A 22,500-nucleotide genomic window follows, 5' to 3' on the forward strand; every position below is an offset into this window, starting at 1 on the left:
TGATGATGATGATGATGGTGATGGTGATGGTGATGGTGATGGTGATGATGGTGATGATGATGACGTTGACAAGGAGTTGATGTTTGTCAATGATGATGATGATGATGATGATGGTGATGATGATGATGATGATGATGATGATGATGATGAAGATGATGATGATGATGATGATGATGATGATGATGATGATGATGATGATGATGATGATGATGATGATGATGATGGTGATGATGATGATGATGATGATGATGATGATGATGATGATGATGATGGTGATGATGATGATGATGATGATGATGATGATGATGATGATGATGATGATGATGATGATGGTGATGATGATGATGATGATGATGGTGATGATGATGATGATGATGATGATGATGGTGATGATGGTGATGATGACGTTGACAAGGAGTTGCTTCACTGCTCTGTGTAATGGATCGCATGAGTGAACAACTCCGTACAGACAGCACCCGTGGTCAGGATGGAACCCGGGTCTCTGGTGCTGTAAGGCACCAACTCTACCGCTGCGCCACCGTGCCGCCCATGATGCAATAATATTTCCTTTATAATATTTCCTTTATGAATCACAATTGCTTCAAGTTCCACATTTATTCATGCAATCATTGTGTCGTTCAGAAAATACTGCAAATCTGCTCCATTTGTGACGAGAAGAATGCCATGTCTTGGTAACTTGCCTCATCTACACTAGTCCCACCTTGGGTGACCCATATCCCTCTAAACCTGGCCTATCCATGTACTTGTCCAAGTGTGTTTTAAATGTTGTTATAGTGGTTCAGTTCAATTGAGTTTATTGTCACGTGTGCCGAGGTACAGTGAAAAGCTTGTGTTGCATGCTAACCAGTCAGCGGAAAGACAACACATGATTACAATCGAGCCGTCCACAGTGTACAGGTACATAATAAGGGAATAACGCTTAGTGCAAGGTAAAGCCAGCAAAGTCCGATCAAGGATAGTCCATGGATCACCAATGAGGTAGATAATAGTTCAGTACCACTCTCTGGTTGTGGTAGGATGATTCAGTTGCCTGATAACAGCCGGGAAGAAACTGTCCCTGAATCTGGAGGTGTGCGATTTCACACCTGTATTTTTTGCCTGATGATGAGAGGGGAGAAGAGGGAGTGGCCAGGGTGCGACTGGTCCTTGATGATGCTGCTGGCCTTCCCGAGATGGTCAATGGAAGGGAGGTTGGTCTGTGTGATGGTCTGGGCTGCGTCCACAATTCGCCGCAATTTCTTGTGGTCCTGGACGGAGCTGTTCCCAAACCGAGCTGTGACGCATCCTGATAACTCCCTGCCTCAACTACCTCCTCTGGCTGCTCGTTCCGTACTGTGTGGAGAATTGTTTTCTTCAGAAGTCTTTACAATTGCATTCAAGTATTCCAGCTGTCTTTCAGGGTCCCGATCCGAAACGTCACCCATCCGTGTCCTCCACAGATGCTGCCTGATCTGCTGAGTCCCTCCAGCACTCTGTGTTCGATGTTCTATGCACAATTATGAGGGGCATAGACAGGGTAGATAGTCAGAACCTTTATCACAGTGTGGAAGGCTGCGTACTCTCTCCTCTCCTCTACTCTCTCTACACCAACGACTGCACCTCCACAGACACCTCTGTCAAGATTCTCAAGTTTGTGGACGACACAACCCAGATTTGACTGATCCAGGATGGGGAGGAATCTGCCAACAGACAGGAAGTGTCACAGCTGGCGTCCTGGTGCCGTAGCAACAACCTAGAGCTCAATGCTCTTAAGACAGTGGAATTGATTGTAGACTTTAGGAGAGCTCCCCCTCCCCTCACCCCACTCACCATTAACAACACCACAGTCACATCTGTGGAGTCTTTTAAGTTCCTGGGAACCATCATCTCCAAGGACCTTAAGTGGGGGGCTACCATCGACTCCACAGTCAAAAAGGCCCAACAGAGGATGTACTTCCTGCGGCAGCTGAGGAAACACAATCTGCCACAGGCAATGATGGTCCAATTCTACACGGCCATCGTAGAGTCTGTTCTCACCTTTTCCATCATGGTCTGGTTTGGCTCAGCTACCAAGCACGACACCTGGAGGCTGCAGCGAATCGTCAGATCAGCAGAGAAGGTTATTGGCTGCAACCTTCCCTCCGTGGATGACCTGTGCACTGCAAGGGCCAGGAAGCGAGCGGGCAAGATCATCTCTGACCCCTCTCACCCTGGCCACAAACTCTTTGAATCACTTCCCTCTGGAAGGCGACTCCGGACTGTCAAAGCTGCCACAGCCAGACATAAAAACAGTTTTTATCCACGAGTTGTTGCTCTACTCAACAGCCAAAAATCTGTAGCCTCCTTTTGATCTGGTATTTTGTTGGTTCACTTGCTTGATCAATGGTGTTTTATCATTAATGTTTAGTGTTTTCTGTGTCATTCGTAACTGTCACTGTATGTCATGTTGTTACTTGTGGGCAGAGCACCAAGGCAAATTCCTTGTATGTGAATACTTGGCCAATAAACGTACTGACTTACTTAAATGTTCATCATAAGGTGAGAGGGGGAAAGTTTAAAGGAGATGTGTGGGGCAGGTTTTTCACACAGAGGGTGGTGAGTGCCTGGAACGTGCTGCCAGGGGTGGTGGTGGATGCAGATATGATAGTGGTGTTTAAGAGGCTTTTAGACAGGTACATGTAAGCAGGGAATAGAGGGATATGGATCACATACAGGCAGCTGAGAGTATAACTTGGCATCATGCACGGCCCCGAAGGGCCTGTTCTATCAGTTTTGGTCTCCTAATCTGAGGAAAGACATTCTTGCCATAGAGGGAGTACAGAGAAGGTTCACCAGACTGATTCCTGGGATGTCAGGACTTTCATATGAAGAAAGACTGGATAGACTCGGCTTGTACTCGCTAGAATTTAGAAGTTTTAGGGGGGATCTTATAGAAACTTACAAAATTCTTAAGGGGTTGGACAGGCTAGATGCAGGAAGATTGTTCCCGATGTTGGGGAAGTCCAGAACAAGGGGTCACAGCTTAAGGATAAGGGGGAAATCTTTTAGGACCGAGATGAGATTTTTTTTTTTTCACACAGAGAGTGGTGAATCTGTGGAATTCTCTGCCACAGAAAGTAGTTGAGGCCAGTTCATTGGCTATATTTAAGAGGGAGTTAGATGTGACCCTTGTGGCTAGAGGGATCAGGGGGTATGGAGAGAAGGCAGGTACAGGATACTGAGTTGGATGATCAGCCATGATCATATTGAATGGCGAATGGTGCAGGCTCGAAGGGCCGAATGGCTCTACTCCTGCACCTATTCTCTATGTGTCAATGCTTCCATATTCCACCAGGTACTGGGGTAAATCTGCAAGTCAGTCAGCATCTGTGGAGAGCAGGGATAAGTGATAAGTGTTCCCACAGAGATGCTCCCCCTTCTGTTACTCCATCACTTTGTGTCTTTTTGTGTAAACCAGCACCTGCAGTTCCTTGCCCATCAGTGTGAGGTGGAGAACGTTGGGGGGTGGTGGGGAATGAGGTAACCATGCTTTTTAAAAACAGACTTAGCTTATCGTTCTGAGTAACCTTGGACTGGCAGCATGAGGGCGGCACGGTGGCGCAGCGGTAGAGTGGCCGCCTCACAGCGCCAGAGACCCGGGTTCGATCCTGACAGCGGGTGCTGTCTGTCCGTGTTTGTACGTTCTCCCCGTGATCTGCGTGGGTTTTCCCCGGGTGCTCCGGTTTCCTCCCACACTCCAAGGACTGAAAAGACTAGGCTTGTATTCACTGGAGTTTAGAAGGATGAGGGGATATCTTATAGAAACATATAAAGTTATAAAAGGACTGGACAAGCTAGATGCAGGAAAAATGTCCTCAATGTTGGGCGAGTCCAGAACCAGGGGCCACACAGTCTTAGAATAAAGGGGAGGCCATTTAAGACTGAGGTGAGAAAAAACTTTTTCACCCAGAGAGTTGTGAATTTATGGAATTCCCTGCCACAGAGGGCAGTGGAGGCCAAGTCACTGGATGGATTTAAGAGAGAGTTAGATAGAGCTCTAGGGGCTGGTGGAGATATAAGGGATATGGGGAGAAGGCAGGCACGGGTTATTGATTGGGGACGATCAGCCATGATCACAATGAATGGCGTTGCTGGCTTGAAGGGCCGAATGGCCTCCTCCTGTACCTTTTTTCTATGTTTCTATGTTTCTATGACTTACAGGTTCGTAAAGGGCGTGTCCCACTTGGGCGCCATTTGCACGTCACGCGGATGACGCGCGAAGATTTTGTACATCCCAAAATCTTGGGGGCGCAGCACGTGACCACGCGTCACTGCCTACGTCACCATGCGCGCGTAATGCGCACCAAGCGCAGCGTGCGTCGTGACGTGTCAATCACGCGCAAATGACGCCCAAGTGGGACGGGCCCTTAAGTTAATTGGCTTTGGTAAGATTGTAAATTATCCCAAGGGTGTAGAACAGAATTATTGTACGAGTTGATCGCTGGCCAGCACGAGCTAGGTGGGCCGAAGGGCCTGTTTCCGCACTAATAACTCGTTCAGTTTAGTTGAGAACTGTGTAGTTGAGTCTAGTTTATTGTCACGTGCACCGAGGTTCAGTGAAAAGCTTTTGTTGCGTGCTAACCAGTCAGCGGAAAGACAATACATGATTACAATCCAGCCGTTTACAGTGTATAGATACAGGATAAAGGAATAACGTTTTAGTGCAAGGTAAAGCCAGCAAAGGTTAATTAAGGATAGTCTGAGGTAGATAGTAGTTCTGGCATCTTCTTATCATGACCGTCTTGTTACAAATGTTGACCTCGCTGTCAGTGTCCATCCTGCAACCTTCCGCCGACAATCAGTGGCAGCCGTATACTCTGGAGTTTAGAAGGATGGGAGGATATCTTATTGAAACATATAAGATTATTAAGGGTTTGGACACGCTAGAGGCAGGAAACATGTTCCCGATGTTGGGGGAGTCCAGAACCAGGGGCCACACAGTTTAAGAATAAGGAGTAAGCCATTTAGAACGGAGATGAGGAAACACTTTTTCTCACAGAGAGTGGTGAGTCTGTGGAATCCTCTGCCTTAGAGGGCAGTGGAGGCAGGTTCTCTGGATGTATTCAAGAGAGAGCTAGATAGGGGTCTTAAAGATAGCGGAGTCAGGGGATATGGGGAGAAGGCAGGAACGGGGTACTGATTGGGGATGATCAGCCATGATCACATTGGTGGGTGGGTGGGTGGCGCGACTCACATCGCAGCGGCCTCTGCAGTCTGTCTGTCTTTTTTTAATTTTTGTCTCATTTAAATGTAGTTATAGTGGGGATTGTTTAAACTGAGTATGTGTGTGTGGGGGGCGGGGGGGCGGGGGGTGGGGAAACATTTAAATCTTTTCCCTGCACGGGGAACCCAACGTTTTCTCTGTCGGGTCTCTGTTGTCGTTGGGGCCGAGCACCGTGGAACGACCTGGGGCTCCAGTCGCAGAGCTGCGGACTTACCCACCATCGTGGAGCTGGCTGAGTTCGGAGCGGGAGGAGCGGTGGTGGCGTGCTGCTGCGTCCCGACCCAGGAGATTCAGAGGTTCCAGCCGCAGGTCTGGTGGACGGTGACACCGGGAGCCCGCGGGTCCCTGCTGGGAGACCGCTTTTCGGGGCTTCCGCAACGGCGACTTCTCCCGCCCGAGTTGCGGGGTTGAAAAGTACCTGGGGCGGGGCCTTACATCGCCCGGCGCGGCTTTAAATGGCCACGGGATACTTGCTAGCGCACACCGGGGGCTCCAACACCAAGACTCTGACATCGGGAGGAGAATGAGGAGAGCAGGGGAGAGATAAGACTTTGCCTTCCATCACAGTGAGGAGGAGATTCACTGTGATGGATGTTTGTGTAAACTGTGTTCAAGAAGGAACTCCAGGTCTGAAGAAGGGTTTCGGCATGATCATGGCTGATCATGCCTATTTCCTTCGCTCCATAGATGCTGCTGCACCCGCTGAGTTTCTCCAGCTTCTTTGTGTAAACTGTGTTGTGTCTTGGGTCTTCTTCTTGTGTGTATGACTGCAGAAACCAAATTTTGTTTGAACCTCAAGAGGTTCAAATGACAACAAATACATTGTATTGTATTGTATTGTATTGTATTGAATGGCGGTGCTGGCTCGAAGGGCCGAATGGCCTACTCCTGCACTTATTGTCTATTGTCTATTATCACTTGTCGCAGTAGATGACGGCAGAATTAGCTCGGGATACGTCCAGTGTCCAGCCCTGCGACGTGGGGGCTGCTGCTATGTGGCGGCTCTCTCACGGTGGTGGGATGAGTTGGTGGGCGGGCGGGTGGGCTACGCGTTGCCGTGTATTAACCACCATTTTGAAACGTTGTCTCATTGCCAGGCGCTGTGGAGATCCCATCGTACATCGTCGCTTGCATTGTGATGGAGAGACTGGGAAGAAGGAACACACTGGCTCCATCCCTCTTCCTGACTGGCATCGCCTGTATACTCAGCATGATCATCCCACAGGTGACATTCCGATCCTTCATCCTCATCCAAATCCAAAACGTTATTCCCTTTAGCATGTATCTGTATACTGTGAGCGGCTCGATTGTAATCATGTATTGTCTTTCCGCTGACTGGTTAGCACGCAACAAAAGCTTTTCACTGTACCTAGGCACTCGTGACAATAAACTAGACTTAACTAAACATTACAAAGATCATATTGAGAATGAGCTTCCAGTGGAAGTGGTGGAGGCTGGTTCGTTGGTATCATTTAAAAATAAATTGGATAGGCATATGGATGAGAAGGGAATGGAGGGTTATGGTATGAGTGCAGGCAGGTGGGACTAAGGGAAAAAAGTTGTTTGGCACGGACTTGTAGGGCCGAGATGGCCTGTTTCCGTGCTGTAATTGTTATATGGTTATATTTAAGAAAGAACTGCAGATGCAGGACAAATCGAAGGTAGACACAAAATGCTGGAGAAACTCAGCGGGTGAGGCAGCATCTACGGATCGAAGGAATAGGTAACGTTCCGGGTCGAGACCCTTCTTCAGGCTGATGTGGGGGGGGGGGGGAAGAAGAAAGGAAGAGACGGAGACAGTGGGCTGTGGGAGAGCTGGGAAGGGGAGGGGAAGGAGGGAGAAAGCAAGGACTACCTGAAACTGGAGAAGTCAATGTTCATACCGCTGGGGTGTAAACTCTCCAAGCGTAATATGAGGTGCTGCTCCTCCAATTTGCGGTGGGACTCACTCTGTACACAGAGGAGGCCCAGGACAGAAAGGTCGGATTTGACATCCACTCTATCTAGATATCCACTGGAGATGACTTCCTACGCCCTGCAGCTTCTGTATTTCCTTAAGATGCAGCCAGATATTCTTTCACATTGATTTCAAACCAACGACGATGCACTTTGGAAATAAGCCCTGATGAATCAGCAAATCTATTCAATTCCAGTTATTTAAGAAATTAAGTTGCATTTAATAGTCCGATGAGTTTCTGACATTTTGTAAATGAGATGAGGTCGTAGAAAGGTCGTAGATGCAGAAATAAACAGATTTGGGGAGCAGGCAAGTACATGGCAGATGGAATATTTTATGAAAGAACGTGTGATCATCTTCTTACACTGATCGTCAACACGGCTCGGTTTGGGAACAGCTCCATCCAAGACCGCAAGAAATTGCAGCGAATTGTGGACGCAGCCCAGACCATCGCACAAACCAACCTCCCTTCCATCGACTCCATCCACACCTCACGCTGCCTCGACAAGGCCAGCAGCATCATCAAGGACCAGTCGCACCCCGGCCACTCCCTCTTCTCCCCTCTCCCATCAGCAAAGAGGTACAGAAGTGTGAAAACGCACACCTCCAGATTCAGGGACAGTTTCTTCCCAGCTGTCATCAGGCAACTGAACCATCCCACCACAACCAGAGAGCGGTCCTGAACTACTATCTACCTCATTGGTGACCCTCGGACTAACTTTGATCCTACTTTACTGACTTTATCTTGCACTAAACATTATACCCTTATCATGTATCTGTACACTGTGGACGGCTCGATTGTAATCATGTATTGTCTTTCCGCTGACTGGATAGCACGCAACATAAGCTTTTCACTGTACCTCGGTACACGTGACTATAAACTAAACTGAACTGAACTGTACTAAAATCGGTGGGCCGAAGGGCCTGTTTCTGCACTGTATATTTAAGCTGAACTAAACTAAACTAAACTAAATCCACTCTATCTAGAGGACTGCAATGCCCTGCGTTCTATAGTTCCTTATGATGTAGCCAGATATTCCTTCATGACCCTGTCCCATGGTACGAGTTTATTCCAAGAGCTCTCCCGTGTTTAAAAAAATCAAACTCGTGGTAAGCACGGAGAATGAACGTAGCGGGTACGTTGGAGCTCGGGGACGTCTCTTGGCGGCTCGTAACGCTAACGGCAGGTACTCGGGAAGACTCGCTAACGGCAGGTAAGCACGGGAAGGCTCGTGAAGATTTTTCAACTTGTTGCAAAATGTCCACGAGAGCCCCGAGTACCGACGAGCAACTAATACCGTAAATCTCCGAGTTCGAATCGGGGCAAACTCGGGGAGAGAGTTCTTGGAATGAACTCGTACCGTGGGACAGGGCTTTCACATTGGTTTCAAACTATCAACTGCACAATTTGTAAACAAGCCTCATGAATGCAAACATAGAAACATGGAAAATAGGTACAGGAGGAGGCCATTCGGCCCTTCGAGCCAGCACCGCCATTCATTGTGATCATGGCTGATCGTCCCCTATCAATAACCCGTGCCTGCCTTCTCCCCATATCCCTTGGATCCACTAGCCCCTAGAGCTCTATCTAACTCTCTCTTAAATCCATCCAGTGACCTGGCCTCCACTGCCCTCTGTGGCAGGGAATTCCATAAATTCACAACTCTCTGGATGAAAAAGTTTTTTCTCACCTCAGTCTTAAATGACCTCCCCTTTATTCTAAGACTGTGGCCCCTGGTTCTGGACTCGCCCAACATTGGGAACATTTTTCCTGCATCTAGCTTGTCCAGTCCTTTTATAATTTTATATGTTTCTATAAGATATCCCCTCATCCTTCTAAATGCAATATCAGTAAATATATTACATTCCTGCTATTTAAGAAATGAATTCAATTCAATTCAATGAACTTTATTTAGCCGTTAGGAAGTGCATTTGTGCAGAACATCAGTATGTGTACAGTTGATGTACCCAGCAACACTACACAATATACCACACACATCACATACCAGGAGTCCAACAGTGGACAGTAGGTAAAACTTGCAAAGCACAATACATGAAGAATAGGCAATAAAAACATTAAAAGAATGTTAAAAATGTATAAATGAATAAATAGAAACATAGAAAATAGGTGCAGGAGTAGGCCATTCAGCCCTTCGAGCCTGCACCGCCATTCAATATGATCATGGCTGATCATCCAACTCAGTATCCCGTACCTGCCTTCTCTCCATACCCCCTGATCCCTCTAGCCACAAGGGTCACATCTAACTCCCTCTTAAATATAGCCAATGAACTGGCCTCAACTACTTTATGTGGCAAAGAATTCCACAGATTCACCACTCTCTGTGTAAAAAATGTTTTTCTCATCTCGGTTCTAAAGGATTTCCCCCTTATCCTTAAGCTGTGACCCCTTGTCCTGTCCAAGAATGTCCTTCCTCAGATTAGGAGACCAAAGCTGTACGCAATACTCCAGGTGTGGTCTCACCAAGACCCTGTACAAATGCAGTAGAACCTCCCTGCTCCTATACTCAAATCCTTTTGCTATGAATGCTAACATACCATTCGCTTTCTTCAATGCCTGCTGCACCTGCATGTCTACCTTCAATGACTGGTGTACCATGACACCCAGGTCTCGTTGCATCTCCCCTTTTCCTAATCGGCCACCATTTAGATAAGTAGATCAACTATTCATGAGTCTAATGGATGTGGGCACGACATGGCTCTCTTAAAGCCCTGTCGCACTGTACAAGTTCATTCAAAGACATCACATTACATGTTGAAAAATCTTCACGAGTCTTCCCGACCTGCCATTAGCGTTACGAGCAGCTAAGAGACGTCCCCGAGCTCCGACGTACCCGCTACGTTCATTCTCCGTGCTTACCACGAGTTTGATTTTTTTTAAACTCGGGAGAGCTCTTGGAATGAACTCGTACCGTGGGACAGGGCTTTTAGTCCTGGATGTGAGTGACCTGTATCTCTGGTCCAAATTAAGTCGTATGAGTTTCTGATATTTTGTACGTGAGGTGGGGAAGCTGCCAATGTGTGAGGTTTGAATAAATGTTATTTTCGTTAATCCCAGGATATAAAGGCGCTGACCATCACAGTCAGTATGATTGGGAAGTTTGCAATCGCAGTTGCGTTTGGACTAATATACCTCTACACCGCTGAACTCTATCCAACAATAATACGGTAGGCGCCACCATGCGTGACCTGGAAACGTGAATGATAACTTAGGTTAGTTTAGAGAATCAGAGCGGCTGAGAGAATGGAGCGGCTGGGCTTGTACACTCTGGAGTTTAGAGGGATGAGAGGATATCTCATTGAAACATATGAGATTGTTAAGGGTTTGGACACACTAGAGGCAGGAAACATGTCCCTGATGTTGGGGGGGAGTCCAGAACCACAGTTTAAGAATAAGGGGTAAGCCATTTAGAACGGAGACGAGGAAACACTTTTTGCAGCGTAGGTTCACCAGGCTAATTATTTTTGGATGGCGGGACTGTCATATGATGAAAGAATGGATCGACTGGGCTTGTATTCACTGGAATTTGGAAGGATGAAACATAAGATTATTAAGGGATTGGCCAGGTTAGATGCAGGAAAAAGGTTCCCGATGTTGGGGGAGTCCAGAACCAGGGGCCACAGTTTAAGAATAAGTGGTAGGCCATTTAGAAACATAGAAACATAGAAAAGAGGTGCAGGAGTAGGCCATTTGGCCCTTCGAGCCTGCACCGCCATTCAATACGATCATGGCTGATCACCCAACTCAGTATCCTGTACCTGCCTTCTCTCCATACCCCCTGATCCCTTTAGCCACAAGGGCCACATCTAACTCCCTCTTAAATATAGCCAATGAACTGGCCTCAACTACCTTCTGTGGCAGAGAATTCCACAGATTCACCACTCTCTGTGTGAAAAATGATTTTCTCATCTCGGTCCTAAAAGACTTCCCCCTTATCTTTAAACTGTGATCCCTTGTTCTGGACTTCCCCAACATCGGGAACAATCTTCCTGCATCTAGCCTGTCCAACCCCTTAGGACTGAGATGAGGAAAAACCTTTTTAACCCAGAGAGTTGTGAACCTGTGGAATTCTCTGCCACAGGAGGCAGTGGAGGTCGATTCACTGGATGTTTTCAAGAAAGGGTTAGATTTAGCTCTTAGGGCTAACGGAATCAAGCGATATGGGGAGAAGGCAGGAACGGGGTACTGGTTGGGGATGATCAGCCATGATCACATTGAATGGCGGTGCAGGCTCGAAGGGCCGAATGGCCTACTCCTGCACCTATTGTCTATGATTCTATGCTTTTACTGAATGTTGTTCCGGTTATTAATTGTGGATGTGAGCCATGATGGTCAAAATGTTTCTCCGCAGTTCGTTGGCTGTTGGCAGTGGGAGCATGATGGCCCGCGTTGGAAGTACAGTGGCTCCGTTCTGCGTTCTCCTTTCGTCTGTGTGGATTTTTCTACCACAGGTAAACAAACCTTATTTTCAATGGCTGTTTGGTACTCTAACGTCACGTGTAGCTGGGCGGGCAGTGGCCAGTGGGCAGGTGCTGTAGACCTGCACTGGAAGGTAGATGCTCCCGCCCCCACGAGTCTCGGGCAGATGGGGCTCGTCAGCCTGGGAAGGCGGTCCATCTAGGAGAAGGAAAACTCTGATTTAAAACCTCCACTGCCTTGTGGCCATATCCAGTCATGGAAAAGGCTCCTGGAGTAAACCTCAAGAAAATCCGGAGTCGGAGCCCCTAAGGCAGTTTGTCGTTGTCTACAACCAGCTCCTGCGAAGGCGCTGGTGCCAAACTGTAACGGCCCTGCTGTTCCTTTGGATCGATCAGCGACGTGGAGAGGGGGGGACGTGCTGCATGGGCAGCAGCCTGTCCTCCACATGACATCGATCGCCCAGGCTTGCATCCATCCCACCAGGATGCATCACCCATGGTCAGTCATGGCCGAGAGGGGCCTACTACTACTACTACTACTACCACCTGGGTACTTAGTTTCAGTTTTGAGATACAGCGCAGAAACAGGCCCTTCAGCCCACCGAGTCCGCGCCGACCAGCGATCCCCGCACACCAACACTATCCTGCACGCACCAGGAACAATAGACAATAGACAACAGGTGCAGGAGTAAGCCATTCGGCCCTTCAAGCCAGCACCGCCATTCAATGTGATCATGGCTGATTATCCCCAATCAGTACCCCGTTCCTGCCTTCTCCCCTGACTCCGCTATCTTTAAGAGCCCTATCTAGCTCTCTCTTGAAAGCATCCAGAGAACCGGCCTCCACCGTCATCTGAGGCTGAGAATTCCACAGACTCACCGCTCTCTGTGAGAAAAAGTGTTTCCTCGCCTCCGTACTAAATGGGACAATTTACATTTATACCGTACAGGAATGGCCTACTCCTGCACCTATTGTCTATTGTCTATTGACCACTCTAGGATTAGAACCATACATCTGTCCCTACTCTTAAAAGGTGGATTACAAACATGTCTGAGACGCTACATCTTGAAAATATTGGACTTGTCTTGGCAGAAAAATCAGAGCATTATTCGAAGACATGGACACCATTCATTGATTTATTACAAGGACAGCATGGTACAACACAACTTTGGAATGAAATCTAATTACGGGTGGGGTGATGGGTGGGGAGGGATGCGAGGCAGGTATATCATCACTTTTATCTTTATTTCTCTTTTTGTCTTTATATTTTCTATTCCTTCCTTGTATCTTTTACTTACTCCCTCTTTGCCTACACCACTTTGGTAGTCTAGGGGTTCTCTCCTTGCACATTCCACCTTTATCTCTCTCTTGTTTATCTCCTTTGTTTTCTCTCAACTAGAGCTAAAAATTAAAATTGAAGCTGTATTATGTCATATGAAAACTGGCAGGGAACATAAAAACTGACCGCAAAAGTTTTTATAGATATGTGAAAAGAAAGAGATTAGTTAAAACAAATGTAGGTCCCTTGCAGTCAGAAACGGGTGAGTATATCATGGGGAATAAGGACATGGCGGACCAATTGAATAACTTGGTGGCTTTGGTGCCACCTCCTGCACCCGCACACAACTGACTGACTTCATCCACTTCACCACTAACTTCCATCCGGCACTCAAATACACCTGGACCATTTCCGACACTTCCCTACCATTCCTTGACCTCACTATCTCCATTGCAGGTGATAGACTTCTGACCGACATACACTATAAACCCACTGACTCCCATGGCTATCTGGACTACACTTCTTCCCACCCTGCTTCCTGTAAGGACTCCATCCCCTACTCCCAATTCCTCCGTCTACGCCGCATCTGCTCCACGGATGAGGCGTTCCACACCAGGACATCTGAAATGTCCTCATTATTCAGGGAACGGGGGTTCCCCTCCTCCACCATAAATGAGGCTCGCACCAGGGTCTCTTCCATACCCCGCAACACTGCTCTCTCTCCCCATCCCCGCACTCGCAACAAGGGCCGAGTCCCCCTAGTCCTCACCTTTCACCCCACCAGCCGTCACATACAAAAAGTAATCCTCCGTCAGTTTCGCCACCTCCAACGTGACCCCACCACTCGCCACATCTTCCCATCTCCCCCCATATCTGCCTTCCGCAAAGACCGCTCCCTCCATAACTCCCTTGTCAATTCTTCCCTTCCCTCTCGGTCCACCCCCTCCCCGGGCACTTTCCCTTGCAACCGCAAGAGATGCAACACTTGTCCCTTTACCTCCCCCCTCGACTCCGTTCAAGGACCCAAGCAATCGTTCCAGGTACGACAGAGGTTTACCTGCATCTCTTCCAACCTCATCTATTGCGTCCGCTGCTCTAGATGTCAGCAGATCTATATCGGTGAGACCAAGCGGAGGTTGGGCGATCGTTTCGCCGAACACCTCCGCTCGGTCCGCAATAACCAAGCTGACCTCCCGGTGGCTCAGCACTTCAACTCCCCCTCCCACTCCGTCTCCGACCTCTCTGTCCTGGGTCTCCTCCATGGCCACACCGAGCAGCACCGGAAATTGGAGGAACAGCACCTCATATTCCGTTTGGGGAGTCTGCACCCCGGGGGCATGAACATCGAATTCTCCCAATTTTGTTAGTCCTTGCTGTCTCCTCCCCTTCCTCAGCCCCCCTGCTGTCTCCTCCCATCCCCCAGCCTTCGGGCTCCTCCTCCTTTTCCCTTTCTTGTCCCCACCCACCCCCGCCCCCGATCAGTCTGAAGAAGGGTTTCGGCCCGAAACGTTGCCTATTTCCTTCGCTCCATAGATGCTGCTGCACCCGCTGAGTTTCTCCAGCTTTTTTGTGTAACAATTGAATAACTACTTTGGTTCCGCCTTCACTAAGGAAGACATAAATAATCTGCCGGAAATAGCAGGGGACCGCGGGTCAAAGGAGTTGGAGGAATTGAGTGAAATCCAGGTTAGCCGGGAAGTGGTGTTGGGCAAATTGAATGGATTAAAGGCCGATAAATCCCCAGGGCCAGATAGGCTGCATCCCAGAGTACTTAAGGAAGTAGCTCCAGAAATAGTGGATGCATTAGTAATAATCTTTCAAAACTCTTTAGATTCTGGAGTAGTTCCTGAGGATTGGCGGGTAGCAAACGTAACCCCACTTTTTAAGAAGGGAGGGAGAGAGAAAACGGGAATTACAGACCAGTTTGTCTAACGTCGGTAGTGGGGAAACTGCTAGTCAGTTATTAAAGATGGGATAGCAGCACATTTGGAAAGTGGTGAAATCATTGGACAAAGTCAGCATGGATTTATGAAAGGTAAATCATGTCTGACGAATCTTATAGAATTTTTCGAGGATGTAACTAGTAGCATGGATAGGGGAGAACCAGTGGATGTGGTGTATCTGGACTTCCAGAAGGCTTTCGACAAGGTCCCACATAAGAGATTAGTATACAAACTTAAAGCACACGGCATTGGGGGTTCAGTATTGATGTGGATAGAGAACTGGCTGGCAAACAGGAAGCAAAGAGTAGGAGTAAACGGGTCCTTTTCACAATGGCGGGCAGTGACTAGTGGGGTACTGCAAGGCTCAGTGCTGGGACCCCAGCTATTTACAATATATATTAATGATCTGGATGAGGGAATTGAAGGCAATATCTCCAAGTTTGCGGATGACACTAAGCTGGGGGGCAGTGTTAGCTGTGAGGAGGATGCTAGGAGACTGCAAGGTGACTTGGATAGGCTGGGTGAGTGGGCAAATGTTTGGCAGATGCAGTATAATGTGGATAAATGTGAGGTTATCCATTTTGGTGGCAAAAAAACGGGAAAGCAGACTATTATCTAAATGGTGGCCGATTGGGAAAGGGGGAGATGCAGCGAGACCTGGGTGTCATGGTACACCAGTCATTGAAGGTAGGCATGCAGGTGCAGCAGGCAGTAAAGAAAGCGAATGGTATGTTAGCTTTCATCGCAAAAGGATTTGAGTATAGGAGCAGGGAGGTTCTACTGCAGTTGTACAGGGTCTTGGTGAGACCACACCTGGAGTATTGCGTACAGTTTTGGTCTCCAAATCTGAGGAAGGACATTATTGCCATAGAGGGAGTGCAGAGAAGGTTCACCAGACTGATTCCTGGGATGTCAGGACTGTCTTATGAAGAAAGGCTGGATAGACTCGGCTTGTACTCGTTAGAATTTAGAAGATTGAGGGGGGATCTTATAGAAACTTCCAAAATTCTTAAGGGGTTGGACAGTCTAGATGCAGGAAGATTGTTCCCGATGTTGGGGAAGTCCAGGACAAGGGGTCACAGCTTAAGGATAAGGGGGAAACCCTTTAAAACCGAGATGAGAAGAACTTTTTTCACACAGAGAGTGGTGAATCTCTGGAACTCTCTGCCACAGAGGGTAGTTGAGGCCAGTTCATTGGCTATATTTAAGAGGGAGTTAGATGTGGATCTTGTGGCTAAGGGGATCAGAGGGTATGGAGAGAAGGCAGGTACGGGATACTGAGTTGGATGATCAGCCATGATCATATTGAATGGCTGTGCAGGCTCGAACGGCTGAATGGCCTACTCCTGCACCTAATTTCTATGTTTCTATATGCCTGGTTATATTTTTGTACTGGTTATATTTTTGTACACTTGCTTCTAATAAATTAAAAAATATATATATTTTTTAAAAACTCGATAAAGATGCCAACTGAAGGAAAAAAAAATTGTGGAAAATTCAGATTCAATTTAATTGTCATTGTCAGTGTACAGTACAAAGACAACGAAATGCATTGTAGGGCCGAGATGTAGGGCCGAGATGGCCTGTTTCCATGCTGTAATTGTTATATGGTTACATGGTTATATGAATGAAGCGTGACAGGGGCTAGAGTCTAACACTGATGTGTACACTGTGTCCCTCCACTCACAGCTGATCGTGGGCATCATGGCTTTCCTGACCGGCCTCCTGACCCTGTTGCTGCCGGAGACGCTGGGCCGGCCCCTGACCCAGACCTTCGAGGAGGCAGCGGAACTCCAGAGGAAACTGAAGCAGGAGAAAGAGGCCTCGAAGCGCGGCGCGACCAACTCCGCCTCGGTCACGGTGAGGCTGGAGAAGCCCGACTTCACGCCCGACGGTGGCGACAAGCTAAAGGAAGAGCAGAATCTAATCGAACACTTAACAAGGTTGTAGACCACGTTGGGCCTTGAAACCTACGGGTCGAAGCTCGGGGGTTAAAATCCCAATCATTCACTAACGTCTTAAATCTGTGAATTTGATAACTATACAACATGGAAGGATGTAAAGTAGACCGTAAGGTAATTTTTTTGTAGCTTATACCTTCTTCAGGTAATGAAGGTCTGAGATTCGTCTATGAGAAAGCAAGAGAATAATTTCATAAGAATTATAATGTGTGTCGATTGACAGCAATTGAAATTTAACTGCACAATGAATATTGACTGATAATTTCAGTCCATCTCATAGCCTACAATAGGCTGCGTTTTATATTCCTTACCGAGTATCTCTGCTGGTAAACGGTTCGACATTGTTGATTCAATGGGTGTCTAAATGGGCCTGTCTCAATGCCTAATCGTTTAAGAAGGAACTGCAGATGCTGGAAAATCGAAGGTAGACAGAAGTGCTGGAGAAACTCAGCGGGTCTTTCTGTCCTGGGCCTCCCCCATGGCCAGAGTGAGCACCACCGGAAATTGGAGGAGCAGCACCTCATATTCCGCTTGGGCAGTCTGCACCCTAGCGGCATAAACATTGAATTCTCCAATTTCCTCCGGTAGCCCTTGCTGTCTCCTCCCCTTCTCAGCTCTCCCTCAGCCCTCTTCCTTTCTCCTTTCTTCTCTCCACCCCCCCCCCTCCCTCCACCCTACATCAGACTAAAGAAGGGTTTCAGCCCGAAACGTTGCCTATTTCCTTCGCTCCATGGATGCTGCTGCACCCGCTGAGTTTCTCCAGCAATTTTTTCTACCACTGCCTAATCTGCCAGTTCTGGCGAGTTTGCCCTCGACTCGTACTCCCAGCATGGGCGACACAAGGTCCTTCGCGCTCGAGAGTGGTCCCCGCGTACTCGAGGCTTCAGCTAGGTCGTGCCGTATTTTTCAACATGCTGAAAAATGCCCGCGAGTAAAAAATGGTCGCCATGGAACAAAATCGATACTTTTTTTACTCGTAGGTTTGGTCGAAGTAGGGCGTAGTAGGTCGGCATGTTAGTCGTAGGTAATCAAAGGTAGTCGAAGGTAATCATAGATAGTCTTCAACATAGTGGAAGGAGGTCTTCTACATAGTCGAAGGAGGTCTTCAACATGACATTTTTTTTCAAACTCTCCTAAACTCTTCTAAACTCGCCAATTGGGTCGCCGTAGTGGGACAGCCCCTTTTGGCGGCTCTTTAGGCGACTGCCAGGGACTAGTTTTAACGAACCTGGCGACAACCTACCACAGCACCCTCGTCAACCTACGACAACTAACGGCAGCAAAAATTGTCGCCACCGTTGCCGAAAATGTTGAAAATTATTTCGGCAATCGCCTGTAGTCGTCCAAAAATACACCTAAGTGGGACAGGCCCATAATAAAACAGAGTCGCAGATATGTTTACGATCTTCAATAACTTTATGCAGCACGAGTGGAGGAGAGATCTGTTTTGGGGAAAGGAATTCAGATTTACAAGTTAAAAATGTTGTTTTAACGGCTGTACAAATCATAAGTCAGGAGTGGTGATGTCTATATACTGCTGACCAACTAAGTATTATTCCGTTCTAGAGTTTTATAGAAATATAGATGCAGGAGGAGACCATTCGGCCCTTCGAGCCAGCACCGCCATTCATTGTGATCATGGCTGATCATCCCCTATCAATAACCCGTGCCTGCCTTCTCCCCATATCCCTTGACTCCACTAGCCCCTAGAGCTCTATCTAACTCTCTCTTAAATCCATCCAGTGACTTGGCCTCCACTGCCCTCTGTGGCAGGGAATTCCACAAATTCGAATTCGAATCAGGGGAAACTTGGGAGAATTAGCTCTTGAATACGTCTTTTGCCCAGGATAGGGGCATCGAGAACAGGAGTAGTAGTCAGAACCCCAACTCTCAGTATGAAGATGGGTCTCGACCCAAAACGTCACCTTGTAGCGGCCTGGTCAGAAAAAGGTTAGAGATGCCAGGCAGGTTCAAAGGTTCTTCAATGATGGGAGTGAGCATCCGCTCACAACGAGTTCGACTGAAGTGACAAAACAAACTCGGAAAACCCCTGAGCGGAAAACCGGAATCCCTGTCCCTGTCCATCAAGTGCCGGGGCGGATGACCAGAGGAGTGGCCCAATATCCAGGGACCGCCACAACCCGCTCCTTCTCTCCAAAGATGCTGCCTGTCCCATTGAGTTAATCCAGCATTTTGTGTCCATCTTCAAGAACCAGAGGAAAATAGGCTTAAGGTGAGGGGATTTAATTGGAGCCAAAGAGGTATCTTTTTTCACACCATGGGTGGTGGGTGTATGGAACGAGCTGTCGGGAAGGTAGTTGAGGCAGATGCGATTGCAACGTTTAAAAAAAAAATATTTGGACAGGTCGATGGATAGGACAGGTTGAGAGGTTTAGACTAGTGTAGATGGGGCATGTTGGTTGGTGTGGGCAAGTTGGGCTGTGTGAATCGATGATTCATCTTAAGGAGTTCGACAGAGTTTTCTCAGCAGTACAGAGCAACAAACTTAAATCGGAAGGAAAGGTTTAATGAGCAGTAAACCTACAGTATTCAAACATATAAATGCAAATAAAAGACATCCTCTGTACTTACAGCCATGTTGACAATTGAATAGTGTCATAAGAGCCATGATCACATTGAATGGCGGTGCTGGCTCGAGGGGCCGAATGGCCTACTTCTGCACCTATTGTCTATTATCTAATATCAAATGCACCTCAGTACACAAATAAATAAAAAAATATGTTAGTTTTGTTCATAATATGAACTTATTTAAAATCTTTGGCAGGTCACATTATAGTAGACCTATGCTATAAATATTTGGACAAGTTAATTGTACTGTTTGAAATTGAACTGTGTTAGTGATTAGAAAATCTGCATACAACTCATTGTATAAAGACGTGCAGTGTTTACACTGAACATTGACATATGTATTGGATCACCAAATGTAATTGCTGTGAATGTTACCGAAGGTTCATTTAAGAAGGAACTGCAGATGCTGGAAAAATGGAAGGTAGACAAAAATGCTGGAGAAAATCAACGGGTGAGGCAGCGTCTATGGAGCGAAGGAATAGGTGACGTTTTGGGTCGAGACCTTTAAGGTTCATTTAAGAAAGAATTGCAGATGCTGGAAATAAAATCGAAGGTAGACAAAAATGCTGGACATCTATTTCCTCCGCTCCATAGATGCTGCCTCACCCACTGAGTTTCTCCAGCATTTTTGCCCCGAAGGTTCTTGTCAAAATATTAAATAGTAAATTCACAAGTTCTTGACCGTGGCATTTCAGTGATTCAAGTGTCACACATAGAAACATAGAAACTAGGTGCAGGAGGAGGCCATTCGGTCCTTCGAGCCAGCACCGCCATTCATTGTGATCATGGCTGATCGTCCCCTATCAATAACCCGTGCCTGCCTTCTCCCCATATCCCTTGACTCCACTAGCCCCTAGAGCTCTATCTAACTCTCTCTTAAATCCATCCAGTGATTTGGCCTCCACTGCCCTCTGTGGCAGGGAATTCCATAAATTCACAACTCTCTGGTAGTTGAGGCCAGTTCGTTGGCTATATTTAAGAGGGAGTTAGATGTGGCCCTTGTGGCTAAAGGGATCAGAGAGGTATGGAGAGAAGGCAGGTACGGGATACTGAGTTGGATGATCAGCCATGATCATATTGAATAGCGGTGCAGCCTCGAAGGGCCGAATGGCCTACTCCTGCACCTATTTTCTATGTTTCTATGTTTCTATTCTGCCACTCAACACATCATTATTCACTAGACAATACTGTTTCTAACAAACTAAACCCTTTGGAAAACAAGGTGGTGTTCTCTTTAAGAATGTAAATGTTATTTCGTTTCTCAGTTTGAAAATCTATTGAATCTCTTGAGTTCTTATTCCAAGTGTTAATAATTGTCCATTATTGACAAAGGCCAATAGACTCCTAATCACAAGTATGCAGGTACTTTGGGAATAATCTTTACGGACTAGAATGATCATTGTGGATTCTGTGAAATTATTTTGCTTTTCGAAAACAAAATAAGCTAAGAATTTCTTCAATAAATCTTATTGAATCCAACTGTCTATTCACGGTTCTCAGTGTTATTCGCTTGTTCTATTTCATCACATGGGCGGCACGGTGGCGCAGCGGTAGAGTCGCTGCCTCACAGCGCCAGAGACCCGGGTTCAATCCTGACAACTGGTGCTGTCTGTAGGGAGTTTGTACCTTCTCCCCGTGACCTGCGTGGGTTTTCTCCGGGTGCTCCAGGTTTCCTCCCACACTCCAAAGACGTACAGGTTTGTATGTTAAATGGCTTCTGTAAATTGTCCCTCGTTTGTGTGTGTGTGTGTGGGATGGTGCTGGTGTACAGGTGATCGCTGGTCGGTGCGGACTCTGGGCCGAAGGGCCTGTTTCCACGCTGTATCTATGAACTAAAAAAAAAAGAAAACTGAATGACAGTGCAGGCAATGCTCAGAATTCCAGAATGAGGGTGGCACGGTGGCGCAGCGGGTAGAGCTGCTGCCTCGCACCTCCAGAGACCTCGGTTCAATCCCCACCCCGGGTGCTGTCTCCACGGAGTTTGTATGTTCTCTGCAGTTGTACAGAGCCCTAGTGAGACCACACCTGGAGTATTGTGTGCAGTTTTGGTCCCCTAATTTGAGGAAGGACATTCTTGCTATTGAGGGAGTGCAGCGTAGGTTCACCAGGTTAATTCCCGGGATGGCGGGACTGTCATATACTGAGAGAATGGAGCGGCTGGGCTTGTACACTCTGGAGTTTAGAAGGATGAGAGGGTATCTCATTGAAACATACAAGATTGTTAAGGGCTTGGACACGCTGGAGGCAGGAACCATGTTCCCAATGTTGGGGGAGTCCAGAACCAGGGGCCACACAGTTTAAGAATAAGGGGTAAGCCATTTAGAACGGAGACGAGGAAACACTTTTTCTCACAGCGAGTGGTGAGTCTGTGGAATTCTCTGCCTCAGAGGGCGGTGGAGGCGGGTTCTCTGGATGCTTTCAAGAGAGAGCTAGATAGGGCTCTTAAAAATAACGGAGTCAGGGGATATGGGGAGAAGGCAGGAACGGGGTACTGATTGGGGATGATCAGCCGTGATCACATTGAATGGCGGTGCTGGCTGGAAGGGCCGAATGGCCTACTCCTGCACCTATTGTCTATTGTGTTCTCCCCTGTGACCTGTGTGGGTTTCTTCCGGGTGTCCGGTTTCCTCCCACATCCCAAAGATGTGCCGGTTAATTGGCTTCTGTAAATTTCCCTTAGTGTTTCGTTTATTGTCACGTGCACCGAGATACAGTGAAAGTCTAAGGTAGACAAAATGCTGGAGGAAACTCGGCGGGTGAGGCAGCATCTATTATTAACCAACCTGATCTCCCGGTGGCTCAGCACTTCAACTCCCCCTCCCATTCCCAATCCGACCTTTCTGTCCTGGGCCTCCTCCATGGCCAGAGTGAGTCCCACCGCAAATTGGAGGAGCAGCACCTCATATTTCGCTTGGGTAGTTTGCACCCCAGCGGTGTGAACATTGACTGCTCCAATTTCAGGTAGTCCTTGTTTCCCTCTCCTTCCCCCCCCCTTCCCAGCTCTCCCACAGCCCACTGTCTCCGCTTCTTCCTCTCTTCCCCCCCCACCCCCACATCAGTCTGAAGAAGGG

At 47.6% G+C, this 22,500-nt stretch overlaps 1 protein-coding gene across 1 annotated transcript in view; it reads left to right on the top strand.

Moving 5' to 3' along the window:
- slc22a16 (solute carrier family 22 member 16) overlaps positions 1 to 20,908 on the top strand; it is a 59,582-nt gene extending 38,674 nt beyond the window's left edge. Inside the window, 4 exon segments of the mRNA XM_055634945.1 lie at positions 6,361 to 6,488; positions 10,297 to 10,406; positions 11,591 to 11,690; positions 16,569 to 20,908. Coding sequence (XP_055490920.1) covers positions 6,361 to 6,488; positions 10,297 to 10,406; positions 11,591 to 11,690; positions 16,569 to 16,829 — 599 coding nt within the window. The 3' untranslated portion in view covers positions 16,830 to 20,908.
- The last annotated feature ends 1,592 nt before the right edge of the window (positions 20,909 to 22,500 follow it).

This window comes from Leucoraja erinacea, chromosome 5 (assembly GCF_028641065.1).
Source record: "Leucoraja erinacea ecotype New England chromosome 5, Leri_hhj_1, whole genome shotgun sequence".
In the NCBI taxonomy this organism is placed as follows: domain Eukaryota; kingdom Metazoa; phylum Chordata; class Chondrichthyes; order Rajiformes; family Rajidae; genus Leucoraja; species Leucoraja erinaceus.